This window comes from Hordeum vulgare, chromosome 4H (genome assembly GCF_904849725.1).
Source record: "Hordeum vulgare subsp. vulgare chromosome 4H, MorexV3_pseudomolecules_assembly, whole genome shotgun sequence".
NCBI lineage: Eukaryota > Viridiplantae > Streptophyta > Magnoliopsida > Poales > Poaceae > Hordeum > Hordeum vulgare.
Genome location: NC_058521.1, coordinates 564518682 through 564535294, shown reverse-complemented (window position 1 = coordinate 564535294; position 16613 = coordinate 564518682). Strand labels below are relative to the sequence as shown.

General features: G+C 46.7%; 1 protein-coding gene and 1 non-coding gene across 2 annotated transcripts; both read left to right on the top strand.

Moving 5' to 3' along the window:
- Nucleotides 1-486: 486 nt before the first annotated feature.
- Nucleotides 487-1261, top strand: LOC123447071. Its single transcript, XM_045123636.1, has one exon. The coding sequence runs from the start codon at nucleotides 714-716 to the stop codon at nucleotides 1077-1079; it is 366 nt and encodes a 121-aa protein (XP_044979571.1). The 5' UTR covers nucleotides 487-713; the 3' UTR covers nucleotides 1080-1261.
- Nucleotides 1262-2377: 1116 nt separating this feature from the next.
- Nucleotides 2378-2574, top strand: LOC123451498. Its single transcript, XR_006632355.1, has one exon. It is a non-coding gene; the product is annotated as a U2 spliceosomal RNA (small nuclear RNA).
- Nucleotides 2575-16613: the final 14039 nt, after the last annotated feature.

Below are 16613 nucleotides of genomic sequence, written 5' to 3'. Positions count from 1 at the left end.
ACCTGATAGGATAAGAATATCATTTCTTTTTGACCCGTAAGAATATCATTGTTAATCTAATCATTCAAACACACATTGATTCACATCCTAAAACCTTTCTTAATGTTTTATTTCGCAATCAACCGCCGGAGCACCGCGTCTCTCCTGTCCCAAAGCCGTGTTATCCGCACGGCCGCACCGCGTGCTCAGGCGATGCAACGCGCAACGGGGCACGTCCCAATCGTCCCAGCCCACGGCCACGCGCTGGGCATCGTCGTGCACTCCACAGCCCGTGTGTCTGTGATGAACAGACCACCACTCCGTCCCAATGCAAACACCGCGTGTCTCTACAGCCCACACGTCTCAAGAACTACCCCACGAGTTATCTCGGTGAGCTCTCCAGCCGGCGGAGCCAAGTCAGAGACGAAACCGACGGAGAGGAGGAAAAAAGAAGAAGGATACAAAAACACGGACGAGTGGCGGACAGAGGAAGCTGGTCCAGGACGCGGCCCCCGCGCGTCCCTTTCCACCATTCCCTGTCCTGCGCCGCTCGGCCCGGTCCAACGGCTACCCCGAGACAGCCAGCTCCAACGGCTCGACCCGCCCACGATCCCGTCTCCCAGTATAAACCACCTCGCCGCGCCCCTCCCCATGGAACCCACTCCCACGCCACGCCCAACCCAGCGCGTCCAAGAAACAGAGCACCGAGGGAAGGAAGGGCTCTCGCTCTCGCCATGGCCGGATGCTGCGTGTTCCTCCGGCGGCCGTCGACCTCCTCCGCCCACCGCCTCGGCTACCACTCCCTCGACGGCGACCACGAGGCCGGCCCGCCCCCGGCGGCGACGGTGACGGTGGTGGTCGGGAAGGAGCGGCGGGTGTTCGCCGTGGACCAGCTGGTGCTCGACACCTACCCGTTCCGGGTGCTCCTGGAGGCGGCGGCGGGGAAGGAGGAGCGGAGGGGCAAGGCCCTCTTCGTCGACGTCGACGCCATCCTCTTCGAGCACATACTCTGGCTCGCCGGCTGCCACGACCGCTCCGCCGCCTTCCTCCTCCAGCCCGACCTCAAGGACATCATCGACTTCTACTCCCAGGACGCCTGAAGCCGACCAGATCATCAGATTCCTCTTCCGTCCACCCATTCTTTTCTTCTTCTTCTTCTTCTTGTGATGCTAGTGTGCATAGTGAATGATGAGATGATCATCTGTTACAAGCCACGACAGTGAGATGAAAAATACCAGTACTAGTAAATTATACTGTAGAAAAGAAAATCTCTTCGTCGCTACTGAATCTCGATGCATTTCATCTGTCTTGCTGGTTGCTGGCACGCACGTCCTTCTGAATTAACATTCAGCTTGTGATCTCCTTTTCTTTTTTCACCAGCTCCAACATGTCTGCATGTGCGTGCGTGGGTGATTAGTTTAGTTCGCCAGGAGAACACCATGTCACAACGCGCTTCCTTGTACTAGCCACTTTCACTCGGTCCGGCAAGAACATGTCAATCGTGAGCTTGCTCAGAAGCCGCGCCATGACATATGCTAATGTCTGAAGTCTGAAGAAAATGATGACGGCAACACGTCCGAGCAGCTTGACCGTTTCGTCGCCACAATCTTGGCGATGGAACCACCGTCGCGTTGCCGACCACGGGACAACGACATGCCCAGTTTTATAAACCCAGCACGACTGGTGGGTGCCTAACGAACGAGACAAAACAAAATGCAGCGCTACTTCCAGGCAAGAACATACGATTTTATTTTAGTTTATTTATATGGACTCCGGCTATACAGATCATGACACGATGCTTATAGTCTCACACACAATCCCAAGAGTCCACATAATATAACGTAAAAGAGGATAATTTTAAATTGACAAAGATGGGCGATATTCGACCTAGATGTTCAGCAAAGCTGCAAGAAGTAGTGCATTTTTCAAGTTGCCTGGATGATTTTTCTCAAAAAATGAAAAGATGTCCGGGTTTTCTTCTATTTTAAGGGCAATAAAGAAATGTCAGTTTGGAAGAAAATAAATTAAGAAACGTCTGTTTAGAAGAACAAGAGTTTTTTTTGTTTTGTTTTGAAAACTGGAAGAACAAGAGATGTGTAGCTGCACTACCCGCAAAAAAGAAAGCAGTTGCACTGTTTTCTTTTCCTTTTTTTTTTCCACTGTTTTCTTTTCCTTGAGGAACCTGTAGTCGCTGCCGGGCCATATATTGCTTACGGGAATAACCAGCCCATCTTGGTTGGGCTTATTTAACGACGGCCCAAGCAAACCGACCAGAGCCTCTCGAAGCCGCGAACGGAACGCAGAGCGCAGCGCCCTCGTTTAGTCCCACCTCGCGGAGCCAGAGGGGAAGGAGACGAGGACGCGCTATATAAGCAGACCCACGGCAGAGGGAAGAGGCATACCTTTCTCGGCCTTTTGGCTAAGATCAAGTGTAGTATCTGTTCTTATCAGTTTAATATCTGATATGTGGGCCATGCGCCCACAACGATATTAAATTTATTTTTTATGGGGAAGGGCCCACCACAGTAGCTTGCTGCTGGGGTCCTCAGGTGTCGCCCAGGCTTTGCACTGCTGCCTGGGCCTGGCGCACCCCAACCAAAACAAGATGAAAATTTGTTCTTCAGACTTGATGAGGTCTCGTGCATTGTTCTGAACTGTGGTAAACAGAGCGTGTGTTAGGCCCAGTTCTTTTGAGCAGATTCTATAGTCCTGAAAATCTCGAGCCAAAAGAACTCGAGGCCCAGTTCTTTTGAGCAGATTCTATAGAATCTCAATCCCGAAAGAACTCGAATGAACTACCAAAATCTGAATCAGATTCTGCAAAAGAACTCGAATGAACTACCAAAATCTGAATCAGATTCTGCAGAATCTCAGTGCAATTCAAAATCTGAGGAAAACCTGATTTCTCCCACAATCTCAAGATTCTACCAAGTCCCACAAAAGAAAACCTTTCGGATTAATACCATAACCCTATTGTACCACGTAATTACAGGCAAAATGCCACCGATCAGTCAACCAAAACGCCCCGCATCTGCGCTCGCTCCCCACCTCGCCTCTGCACCGAGCAGTCCTCAGGCCGGCCCCGTCGCCCCGCCCCGCCCCGCCCCGCCCCGCCGCCGGCAGGCCCCGTCGCCCCGCTCGTCAGGCCGGCGTCCGCCCTGCTCCTCAGGCCGGCCCCGCCCCGCCCAGCCGCCGGCCGCCCCGCCCCGCCCCGCCCCGCCCCGCCCCGCCGCCGGCCGCCCCGCCCACCCTGCAGTCTGCCCCACCCCGCTGTGAGCTTCGTTCTTCTTCCCTGTAAACAGACAGATATTGCTGCTTATTTGTTAGATGGATGAATGGATTTGCTGCTTATTTGTTAGATTGATGGATTTGTTGCTTATTTGTTAGATGGATGGATGAATTTGCTGCTTATTTGTTAGATGGATGGATGGATTTGCTGCTTATTTGTTAGATGGATGGATGGATGGATTTGCTGCTTGAACACACTGTATTGCTAGATAGTGCTGCTCATACAATTTGGGATAGTGCTGTCAAATGCTGTCAATGTTTCCTGCTGTCAATGTATTGCTAGATAGTGCTAGATATGAGGTTCACGTTTGTTGTTCCCGGATGGCCCGGATCTGTTCATGACACACGTGTATGGAGCGATGCCATAGTTCGTTATGATCACTTTCCACAACCCCCACAGGTAATCTCTTTCATGTGCCCATATAGTAATATACATGGTATGCTATAAATTTATAATGTCTTATGTTGATGTCCTACTGTAGATAAATATTATCTTGTCGACTCCGGATATCCAAACAAGGTTGGTTATCTAGCACCATACAAAGGGCAACGATACCATGTACCAGATTTTCAACAACACCAACCAGTTGGGAGATATGAGACATTCAACCATCAACATTCTTCTTTGCGAAATGTCATCGAAAGAACATTTGGTGTTCTGAAGATGAAATGGCGAATTCTCGAAGGCATACCTCGGTACAAACCGGAGACCCAAAAAATGATTGTCACTGCATGCATGTGTCTCCACAATTGGATCCGCGATAGCAAGTTACATGATGAGCATTTCGACAAGTTTGACAATGATGCATACGTGCAACCTCTATTGCCGTTTACAGGTGCCAACGCTCTACCACCAGAAGATGATGGTACCATGAACGCAACACGTGAGGCGATTGCTGCTAGTCTTGTACCCTGAGAGTATTGTCTTTTTTTAGTTTATGCACTTGCCGTCATGAACAAAACTTTACACCCATTGTAATATTTAGCAATTTTTATGCCATTCGTAAAATACACTTTCGTCACTGTTAGAAACAACAGAGTGTTAACAATTCAGCAAACAACTTCTATCTAAGGGCAGTACAGACATTTCAACAGACAACACTTTCCAGAATCTCAAATTACAATCTCTGAAAAGAACTCGACCACAGATTCTGGAAGAATTTTTCATAATCCTGATTCTCTAGAATTCAGGGTGAAAAGAACCGGGCCTTACTTTGCTTAGAAAGGAAACTTTTCTGTAAAAAATCAGTATATGTGCTAGCTTGTCTGTGTCTCTGTAAAAGCCCGAGTGAAAGTTTCTCTCGGAGCTGTTGATGATGGGCTACTTCAGATCTGATGAAATACTGAACCTGGTTTGTGTTGTCAAAAGCCAAATCCTAATTCTGATGCGGTGCTTCTGTCTACTCTTCTCTAAACTCAAATGCTTGGGACTTCTCTGACTCGTTGGGATATGATTCGCATCCAGCCACACATTTCGAAATCCAGTTGGACAATAACTTCACCTGAAAATCCAGTTGGAGTATGCATTAGCAGAAAATGTACACACGAAAGAAAAGCTCAAATGCTACTCTGCCTCTGGGACCAAGCCCCGAATCGCTCCGAGCATCTCGTGTTCACGACAAACAAAGCTCCATTCCCTTTGCAAGCTTTACCCGTGAAGTCTAGTACAAGTACATACTGGCGGAGCATGAAACAAAATAAGAACGGGCCAAGGACGGACCAATAGCTTAGTGGGTCATCTTTTGTTATTGGATCAAATTCAGATCAAATTCTCAATGAAAAAAAAAAGACGGGCCAGCCATGCCCCTGTTTCGTACATACTAGAATCCCTCGCCATGGCAAGTTGGCAACAACCGCCACTATGCAAGCCTGTTGCAAAGGCGTTATGCTTTGAACCGGTGTTAAAGGAGACGCCTCGTGCTGCAAGGAATGGTGTTACCGATGCTGGAAAGAGATGTGCTTCTTAGTTGTGTAGTGGCGGCACCGCCGTTGTTGCAAGAGAGAAGGGGTGACGCTGACCAATGTTGTTGCAACAAGGGTGGTTGTAGCAGCACAATTACGAAAACGAAAGGGGCGACGCTAACCATCGTTGCCGCAAAGAATGCTCACAGTAGTATCATTGTTTCAAACCGGAGGGGGCGACACTGATTTACAATGTAAAAGGATGTTGGACTATTTTTCCAAGGACAAGTTTCAGAAGAAAGATGAGAAGACACCCAAACCCGAGAAAGGAGAGAGAGGTCGGGACTGGGCATCTTTAGAAGGGATAGACACAAATGGATGATCCCGGGCCAAGTATGATACCGTGTAGCCCTCTCTCTACTAGGATATATAAGGCACATCGAGGAAAAACTCAAGCTAGAAGAAAATATTCCACCTACCACCAAGAAAGGGTCTCCCATCTCGTGTCCGTGCGGACGCTAATCAGGTGTAAATTTGAGCCGGAAATGCGTCTAGACAGATAGCAAGCGGACAAGAGTTGAGTTTGTGTCGGCGTGACTGGCCGACGTTTCAGTTTGTTTTCACCCAAACGTTCACACCGACCAAATGTGGCAGTGCTGGAGTGGTCGTTAGGGAATCTCCAAGGGCGACCCTCAAATTCCCACGGTATCCGTCCGTAGATGCGGGGGGAGGGGGAGCGGGAGGATTTCACGGACACGGGTGTGGTTGCCGACCATTCAACGTTGCCCACATACATCTGGTCTGCCTATTCTTTTGAAAGTCCGCACATTCAAATAACCGCATACATGGAGTACAAATGTTCAAATAGCCATATATAATAGTAGTTCAAAATTTTAAAAGTTCAAATTTACGTTTCAACATTCTTGTCCCCTTTAACCGCCATGGATGCTCAATTAGACTTTCCTTCAGCTGCTCGTGAGTTGGTCGATGCCGAATTTATTGATGCATTTGAATAAACTCTTTGGATGTGACCGAATTTTGGTCTCGAAGTTTGATAGGATCACCCATGTTCTCAAATTTAAGAGCTGTTGCAGCATCCTCACCCTCAATCTCGACGATTATGTTGTGCATGATGACTCAACATGTCATCACCTCCCACAAGGTGTGTGAATCCCATTGTTTAGCAGGTACACAAACAACTGCAAAACATACATGCGAAACTTCAAATGCTCTCTCGACATCCTTTTCTAGATGTTGCTTGTCTTTGGACAAAGCGAGACCTTTTTTGGACAACCAGGTTAGAATGGTGCTGACAAAGGTAGCCCACGAAGAATAGAAACCGTCAACCAGATAGTAACACATGTTGTACTCTTGTCCATTGATAGTGTGTGGCAAGGATGAGCTTTTGCTCCATTCATCCTCACAAACAACGGTGATCGATACATCACATTGATGTCATTGTGAGACCTGTGTATGACAAACAAAGCGTGCCAAATCCAAAGATCGCGTGGTTCAAATGCTTCAACAATGATGGTGGGTTTCTTAACATGACCTGATATTGTCCTTGTAAAGCCTTTGGGCAGTTATTTCATATCGAATGCATGGAGTCAAGAGATCCAAACAAACCTCTGGCACCCCCTGCTTTTGCGATTGCCAAGAACCTCTTGGTGTTCGTCATAGTTGGTTCTCTTAGGTTCTGAAGTCCAAACACCTCGACCACAACAGTTGCGAACGTGACCATGGCATCTTCGCATGTGCTCTCAAACATCCATAGATACACATCCCACGAATCAGCGATCATGCCATATGCAAGCATCTGTAGTGCGGTTGTGCACTTTTAATAACCAAAAAACCCAATCATTCACACGGCGTCCTTCTTCAAAACGAAGTAGTCATCATAAGACAAGACGGATGGTACAAACTATCAAAAACATTCCAAAAATGCTAGCGAAAAATGACTAGTGAAAAATGCATCGAGGACAAAGTAGTGGGTCATCAGTGTGAGATGGTCGAGCGCCCTGTTGTCGTTGAGCACTCGATGACCTTTGATAGATGCCTTGAAATTGAGACATGCTTCTCTGCACGCTCTGCGTCTTCAAGTACCGCATGCATCATCCCGGTCTCATCCATGTAGTTGTCCTAGTCGGACTACTTAACATAGTGATTGTATATGCACTCCAAATAGGAGTCCATCGCTTGAAACAAGAAGGACAACTTTTTTTAACTCAAGCAATTCGTTGGACAATTTTCGCGCATGATGAGTACATCAATAGCGGATGGTACCTGTTGTGGCAGTTGATGGAGAGGGATTAAACGACGACGGAGGAGAAGCGGATGTAGCGTGACTGAAATGCTTGAGGTGACACAGGCATTGAGTTTGATGAAAAAGGGTTTTCTTGCTTTATATTATAAAAACCATCAACAAACATCCGAGAAAAACTGATACAAGACACACCACCAACACACACAACACCCACCCAAGGCAAGATACAAAGGTGTCGGGCACCGTCACCCCAAGCTACCGCCTACCAAGCTAACTAAAGATGAGAGAAGAATAACCGTTTGGAGAGGAAGAAGATCTCCACGAAGACACCAAGGAGGGGGAAGACGGTCCAGGACGAAGCAGGGACTCCAAGACAGTGCCTCCTACAAGGGAACACCCATAGATTTAACCGGCACTGTTCGATCCGTAGATCACGTTTTCACCCGGGGTCACATGCAAGGGCCGAGAGCACCGCCCCGACGCCTTCAAGAAGGATACGACATCCACGGACGCCACCGCCAACGGCCAGTATGAGAACTCAGCGAGTGAAGAACTCAGCGCCCATACCCGTGTGACGCTCCGTCAACCACCTGCAACCAAGCCTCCCTCGGAGCCAAGGCTGCTCGCCCACACCCGAAACATAGGTTCCTCCCCCAAATGCCACGCCTCCCACCACCAAGGTCGTCGCCCAACATCCAGACACCCCCGAGACCAACCAACGGGGTCAGTTTTGGACCAAAGGGGACAACCCCGACCGACGAATCAAAGGATGCGTTCTGCCTTTGAGTATCGTCGGTGCTGCAACCGCCCACACGAGGCAGGGGAAAAGGGAGGTGGAGGCACGGACGCATGCAGACCAGCACCCCCCATGCCGGTGACGGGGCCCTCAGCACGTCGGCGCCGTCCACCCTTCCTACCAAACTCCCCCACAAACACACCCCTGTGCCGCCCCATCTCAACAATCGGCGGAGAGCGCGCAAGGCCATCGACGCAGTCCCAGCCTATGGCAAGGAGGACCGCCCGGACCGCTGCCAACACGTTAGGAAACTCACCAGGGAGTCCATCCGCGTTGCAGTCGCCACACAGCCGGTGGGACGCCAGGAGATCGAATGACCCGCCCACCTTCCACTGCCGCGACGCCTTCGCCCCACCAGCCACGGCTATGATAGAAGGCGGACACCCACAACTCGTGTCGTTCCGAGCCCGCACCGTATGGGCCCAGATCTGGCTGCGCGCAGCCAAAGGCCAACGCCGTGGGAGACCACCGCACACCACCACCAATGCCGTCCATAGCCCGCGTCTCCGCCATCGGCTGGTGCCGCCACGCCGCCGTGCCCCGGGAACAACGATGCGCCTCCACCTGACCTTGAGACTCGCGTCCGCTGTGTTGGGGAACGTTGCATGGGAAACAAAAAATTTCCTACGCACACGAAGACCTATCATGGTAATGTTCATCTACGATAGGGAGATTGGATCCACATACCCTTGTAGATCGCTAAGCGGGAAGCGTTAAGAAGCGTGATTGATGTAGTGGTACACCTTCGTGATTCAAATCACCGTCGTCCCACGATCCGTTTCGATCAAGCGTCGAACGGACGACACCTCCGCGTTCCGCACACGTACAGCTCAATGACGATCTCCGCCTTCTTGATCCAGCAAGAGAGACGGGGAAGTTGATGAGTTCTCCAACAGCGTGACGGCGCTCCGGTGATGGTGATGATCTACTCCTGCAGGGCTCCGCCCGAGCTCCGTAGAAATTTGATCTAGAGGAAGAACTACGTGGTATAGGTTTGAGTTGGACGTGGAAAAGTTGTGTCTCAAAAGTCCTAAAACCACCAATATATATAGGAGGAGGGGAGGGGCTAGCCTCGAGGATCAAGGGAGCCTCAAGGGCGCCGGCCAAGGAGGAGGAGGTGGACTCCCACCCCAATTCGGTTTGGGGGAAGGACTCCACTAATTCCTTCCCACCTCCCTCTTTCCTTGTTTTTTCTTTTCCTTTGGTTTCTTCCACCTGTGGCGCCATAGCCCTCTTGGGATGGCCTCACCAGCCCACTAAGGTCTGGTGCGTCACCCTAGGGTTACTGGGCTCATTCCCGGGTGGGTGGGCCCCTCCCAGTGAATACCCAGAACCCATACGTCACTCTCGGTATACTGCCGGTAATGCTAAAATCTTTCCGATGACCAAATGAAACCATCATGTATATCAATTTTCGTTTCCGGACCATTATGGAAACCCTCGTGACGTCCGTGATATCATCCGGGACTCCGAACAACCTTTGGTCACCAACACATATAACTCAACTATACTAAAACGTCACCGAACCTTAAGTGTGCAGACCCTGCGGGTTCAAGAACTATGTAGACATGACCCGAGATACTCCTCGGTCAATATCCAATAGCGGGACCTGGATGTCCATATTGGATCCTACATATTCTACGAAGATCTTATCGGTTGAACCTCTATGTCAAGGATTCATATAATCCCGTATGCTATTCCCTTTGTCCTTCGGTATGTTACTTGCCCGAGATTCGATCGTCGGTATCTCTATACCTAGTTCGAACTCGTTACCGGCAAATCTCTTTACTCTTTCTGTAATACAAGATCCCATAACTAACTCCTTAGTCACATTGCTTGCAAGGCTTGTTGTGATGTTGTATTACCGAGTGGGCCCCGAGATACCTCTCCGTCAGACGGAGTGACAAATCCCAGTCTTGATCCATGCCAACCCAACATACACCTTTGGAGATACCTGTAGAGCACCTTTATAGTCACCAAGTTATGTTGCGACGTTAGATAACCCACAAGGTATTCGTCTGTTGTCCGGGAGTTGCATGATCTCATGGTCATTGGAACAGATACATTGACATGCAGAAAACAGTAGCAATAAACTGACACGATCATATACTACGTTTATAGTTTGGGTCTTGTCCATCACATCATTCTCCCAATGATGTGATCCCATCATCAAGTGACAACACTTGTCTATGGTCAAGAAACCTTGACCATCTTTGATCAATGAGCTAGTCAACTAGGGGCTTACTAGGGACATTGTTTTGTCTATGTATCCACACATGTATTTATGTTTCCAATCAATAGAATTATAGCATGGATAATAAACGATTACCATGAACAAAGAAATATAATAATAACTAATTTATCATTGCCTCTAGGGCATATTTCCAACAGTCTCCTACTTGCACTAGAGTGAATAATCTAGTTCACATCACTATGTGATTTTAACGAATCCAACACCCATACAGTTCTGGGGTTTGATCACGTCTTGCTTGTGATAGAGGTTTTAGTCAACGAGTGTGAACCTTTCAGATTTGTGTGTGCTTTACAAATCTCGATGCTATCATGTAGGCTGCTACTACGTGTTATTTAAAACTATTCCAAATGACTGCTCCACTATACGAATCCGCTTCACTCTTTAGAGTTACTCGGATTAGTGTCAAAGCTTGCATCGATGTAACCCTTTACGACGAACTCTTTAATCACCTCCATAATCGAGAAAAATTCCTTACTCCACTAGTTACTAAGGATAACTTTGACCGCTGTTTTAGTGATTCAATCCTGGATCACTTTTGTACCCCTTGACAAACTCATGGCAAGGCACACCTCAGGTGCAGTACACAACATGGCATACTGTAGAGCCTACGGCTAAGGCATAGGGGACGACCTTCATCCTTTCTCTTTCTACTGCCGTGGTCAGGCTTTGAGTCTTTACTCAAATTCACACCTTACAACACAGCCAAGAACTCCTTCTTTGCTGATCTATTTTGAACTCCTTCAAAAACTTGTCAAGGCATGCATTTCATTGAAAGTTCTATTAAGCGTTTTGATCTATCTCTATAGATCTTGATGCTCAATGTTCAACTAGCTCTATCTAGATTTTTTCCTTTGAAAAACTTCTTTCAAACAACCCTTTATGCTTTACAGAAATTCTACATTACTTCCGATCAACAATATGTCAACCATATATACTTATCAAAAATTCTATAGTGCTCCCACTCACCTCTTTGGAAATACAAGTTTCTCATAAACCTCATATAAACCAAAAATCTTTGACCATCTCATCAAAGTGTATATTCCAACTCCGAGATGCTTACACCAGTCCATAGAAGGATCGCTGGAGCTTGCATACTTGTTAGCCTCCTTAGGATTGACAAAACCTTCTAGTTGTATCACATACAACCTTTCCTCAAGGAAATCGTCAAGGAAACAATGTTTTGACATCCTATGTGCAATATTTCATAAATAATGCAACAACTGCTAACTTAATTCCAACATACTTTTAGCATCGCTACGAGTGAGAAAGTCTCATCATAGTCAACTAGTTGAACTTGTCAGAAACATCTTTGCGATAAGTCGAGCTTTTCTTAATGGTGCCTTTTCACCATCATCGTCTGTCTTCCTTTTAAAGATCCATCTTTACTTAATAGTCCTACGACCATGCTGCGGCAACAGACAACAGTGCCAGAGATTGACACGTTGACGGAGGCTGGGCTTGCGTTGGTTTTTCCCTTGAAGAGGAAAGGGTGGTGCAGCACAGGAGCAGTAAGTATTTCCCTCAGTTTGAGAACCAAGGTATCAATCCAGTAGGAGAATCTCGTCAAGTCTAGAGTACCTGCGCAAACACAAACGAGCTTGCACCCAACGCTATAAAGGGGTTGTCAATCCCTTCAAGATTGATTGCAAAGTGAGATCTGAAGGCGGAAAGTGCAACAAAGTAAAAGAGTAAGGCTGAAAATATGGTGTGGAGTAGACCCGGGGGCCATAGTGTTCACTAGAGGCTTCTCTCAAAATAGAAAATATTACGGTGGGTGAACAAATTACTGTCGAGCAATTGATAGAACCGCACAAAGTCATGACGATATCTAAGGCAATGATCATGCATATAGGCATCACGTCCGAGACAAGTAGACCGATACTTTCTGCATCTACTACTATTACTCCACACATCAACCGCTATCGAGCATGCATCTAGTGTATTGAGTTCATGACGAACAGAGTAACGCCTTAAACAAGATGACATGATGTAGAGGGATAAACTCAAACCAATGATGAAAACCCCATCTTTTTACCCTTGATGGCAACAACACGATGCGTGCCTCGCTACCCCTTCTGTCACTGGGTGAGGTCATCGCACGGTATGAACCCAAAACCAAGAACTTCTCCCATTGCAAGAATCATAGATCAAGTTGGCCAAACAAAACCCACAACTCGAAGAGAATTACAAGGATATGAAATCATGCATAAGAGAGATCAGAAGAAACTCAAATAAGATTCATAGATAATCTGATCATAAATCCACAATTCATCGGATCTCGACAAACACATCGCAAAAGAAGATTACATCAGATAGATCTCCATGAAGATCATGGAGAACTTTGTATTGAAGATCCAAGAGAGAGAAGAAGCCATCTAGCTACTAGCTATGGACCCGTAGGTCTATGGTGAACTCTCACGCATCATCGAAGAGGTCATGGTGTTGATGAAGAAGCCCTCCGTATCCGAATCCCCCCTCCGGCAGGGCACCAGAACGTGCCCCAGATGGGATCTTGCGGAGACAGAAGCTTGCAGCGGCGGAAAAGTACTTTCGATGATCTCCTGATTTTTTATGGGATTTTAGAGGAATATATAGGCGAAAGACCTAGACTGAGGTGGCCCAGAGAGCCCACAAGCTTGGGTGGCGCGGGCCCCCCTGGCCACGGCTAGGGGTCTTGTGGGGTCCCTAGTGGCCGCTGCCCTGGTTCTCAGGCTCCCCGATCTTCTTCTGTTTCGGAAAAAATCTTTTTGGAAGTTTCGTTCCGTTTCGACTCCGTTTAAAATCCTCCTCTGAAAAGGGTCAAAAACACGGAAAAAACAGGAACTGGCACTTGGCACTCAGTTAAAAAGTTAGTCCCAAAAAAGATATAAAACGCATACAAAACATCCAAAGTTTGACAAGATAATAGCATGAAACCATCAAAAATTATAGATACGTTGGAGACGTATCAAGCATCCCCAAGCTTAACTCCTGCTCGTCCTCGGGTAGGGAAGTGATAAAGATTGAATTTTTGATGTGGAATGCTACCTAGCATAGTTGTCCTTTGTAACTTATTCCGTGTGACTTGAATGTTTAGATCCGTAAGATTCAAAACAATAGTTTGCTATTGACATGAAAACAATAATACTTCAAGCAAACTAGCAAGGCAATCATGGACTTTCAAAATAACAAGGCCAAGGAAAGTTATCCCTACAAAATCATATAGTCTGGCTATGCTCCATCATCCTCACACAACTAATTTAAATCATGCACAACCCCGGTATTGGCCAAGTAATTGTTTTCGCAATCTTACTTTCTCAAACTTTTTATAACTATCACGCAATACATGAGCGTGAGCGATGAATATAGCACTATAGGTGGAATAGAGTGTGGTGGTGGTTGTGAGACAAAAAGGAGGAGATGGTCACATTGACTCGGCGTATCAAAGGGCCGTGGAGATGCCCATTGTTACTGCAACAAAAGACCTTCCAATGGCGCCAAAAATAGGTGTGTCGACGACACCAGGAATCCTTCTGCTACGGCTACGCCTTAAGGGACTTCCTAGGGAAAAATGCGAAGGATTTCCCCCGTGGCCTTGGAGCCTTGCGTTGGTGATCCCTCGAAGCGGAAAGGGTGATGTAGCGCAGCGATGGTAAGTATTTCCCTCAGTTTGAGAACCAAGGTATCGATCCAGTGAAGGAGTATCACAAGAGCCTGCACAAACACAAAGAACCTGCTCCCAACGCTATGAAGGGGTTGTCAATCCCTTATAGATTGTTCGCCAAGTGAGAACTGAAAGCAACAAAGTAACAAAGCAAAGTAAAAGCGGAGGTGTAAACGATAGATGTGAATAGACCCGGGGGCCGTAGTGTTTACTAGTGGCTTCTCTCATGAAAGCAAGTAGACGGTGGGTGAACAAATTACTGTCGAGCAATTGATAGAACCGCGCAAAGTCGTGACTTCATCTATGGCAATGATTATATCTATAGGCATCACGTCCAAAACAAGTAGACTGTTACTTTCTGCATCTACTACTATTACTCCACACATCGACCGCTATCCAACATGCATCTAGTGTATTAAGTCCAAAAGAACAGAGTAACGCCTTAAGCAAGATGACATGATGTAGATGGACAATCTCATATCAACGACAGAGCCCACCTTGTTACCCTTGATGGCAACCACTCAATGTGCGCCTTGCTGCCCCTACTGTCACTGGGAAAGGTCACCACGTGGTAAGAACCCAAAAGAAAGCACTTCTCCCATTGCAAGAATCATAGATCTAGTTGGCCAAAAAAAACCCAAGACTCGGAGAGACTTACAAGGATATCAAATCATGCATATAAGAAATCAGGAAAGACTCAAATATATATCGTAGATAATCTGATCACAAATGCACAATTCATCGGATCTCGACAAACACATCGCCAAAGAAGATTACATCGGATAGATCTCCATGAAGATCATGGAGAACTTTGTATTGAAGATCCAAGAGAGAGAAGAAGCCATCTAGCTACTAACTACGGACCCGTAGGTCTGAAGTGAACTACTCACGAGTCATTGGAGGGGCGATGATGACGATGAAGAAGCCCTCCAACTCCAAAGTCCCCTCTTGCAGGGCGCCGGGAAGGGTCTCCAGATGAGATCTCGCGGAAACGGAAGCTTGCGGCGGCGGAAAATTATTTTCGAGGCTCCCCTGATTTTTTGCTGTATTTTAGGGAATATATAGGCCAAAGATCTAAGTCACGGGGGCGCGAGGGCGGCCACAAGCCCTGGCACCGCCGCCTCCACCTGGTGGCGGCGTGGGGGCTTGTGGGCTCCCTGCAGCCCTCCTCGCTTGGCCCACAGGCACCCTGATCTTCTTCCGTTCGGGAAAAAATCATTTCGGGTATTTTATTCCGTTTGGACTCCGTTCCAAAATCAGATCTGAAAAGAGCCAAAAACACAGAAAAAACAGGAACTGGCACTTGGCACTGAATTAATAAGTTAGTCCCAAAAAAGATATAAAAGGTACATAAAACATCCAAAGATAACAAGATAACAGCATGAAACCATCAAAAATTGTAGATATGTTTGAGACGTATCAAGCATCCCCAAGCTTAACTCCTGCTTGTCCTCGAGTAGGGAAGAGATAAAGAATGAATTTTTGATGCTTTCATGCTACCTAGCATAGGTGTCCTTTGTAACTCCTCTTATGTGACGTGAATGTTCAGATCCATTTGATTCAAAACAATAGTTTGATATTGACGTGGAAACAATAATAATTCAAGCAAACTAGCAGGATAATCATGAAACTTCAAAATAACAAGGCCAAAAGAAAGTTATCCCTACAAAAGCATATAGTCTGGCTATGCTCTATCATCATTGCACAACGAATTTAAATCATGCACAACCCCGGTATTGGCCAAGTAATTGTTTCACACCTTTACTTTCTCAAACCTTTTCAACTCTCACGTAATACATGAGCGTGAGGCATGGTTTTAGCACTATAAGTAGTGTAGAGTGTGGTGGAGGTTGCAAGACAAAAAAGGAGAAGATGGTCACATTAACTAGGCATATAAATGAGCCGTGGAGATGCTCATCAATAGATATCAATGTGAATGAGTAGGGATTGCCATAGAAATGATGCACTAGAGCTACGAGTATGTGAAAGCTCTTAAAGAAAACTAGTGGGTGTGCAACCAACTTGCTTGCTCACGAAGACCTAAGGCAATTTTGAGGAAGCCTATCATTGGAATATACAAGACAAGTTATATAATAAAAATTTCCCACTAGCTATATGGTGGTGACAAAACGAGAGACTCTCAATCATGAAGATCATGGTGCTTAATATGCACAAGTGTAGATAAAGTGGTAGCATTGTCCCTTCTCTCTTTTTCTCTCATTTTTTTTGGTGGGCTCTTTGGCCTCTTTTTTTTGGTGGGCTTATTTGGCCTCTTTTATTTCCTCACATGGGACAATGCTCCATCAATGATGATCATCACACTTACAACTCAAAACTTAGAGCAACGATGACTCTATATGGAATGCCTTCGGTAGTGTACCGTGACAATGATCTAGCATGGCATGGACATTAATGGAAACATCATGCTAGCTATCTTATGATCATGCAATGGCAATGCAGACGTGGTGGCACATGTCATGGTGGTAGT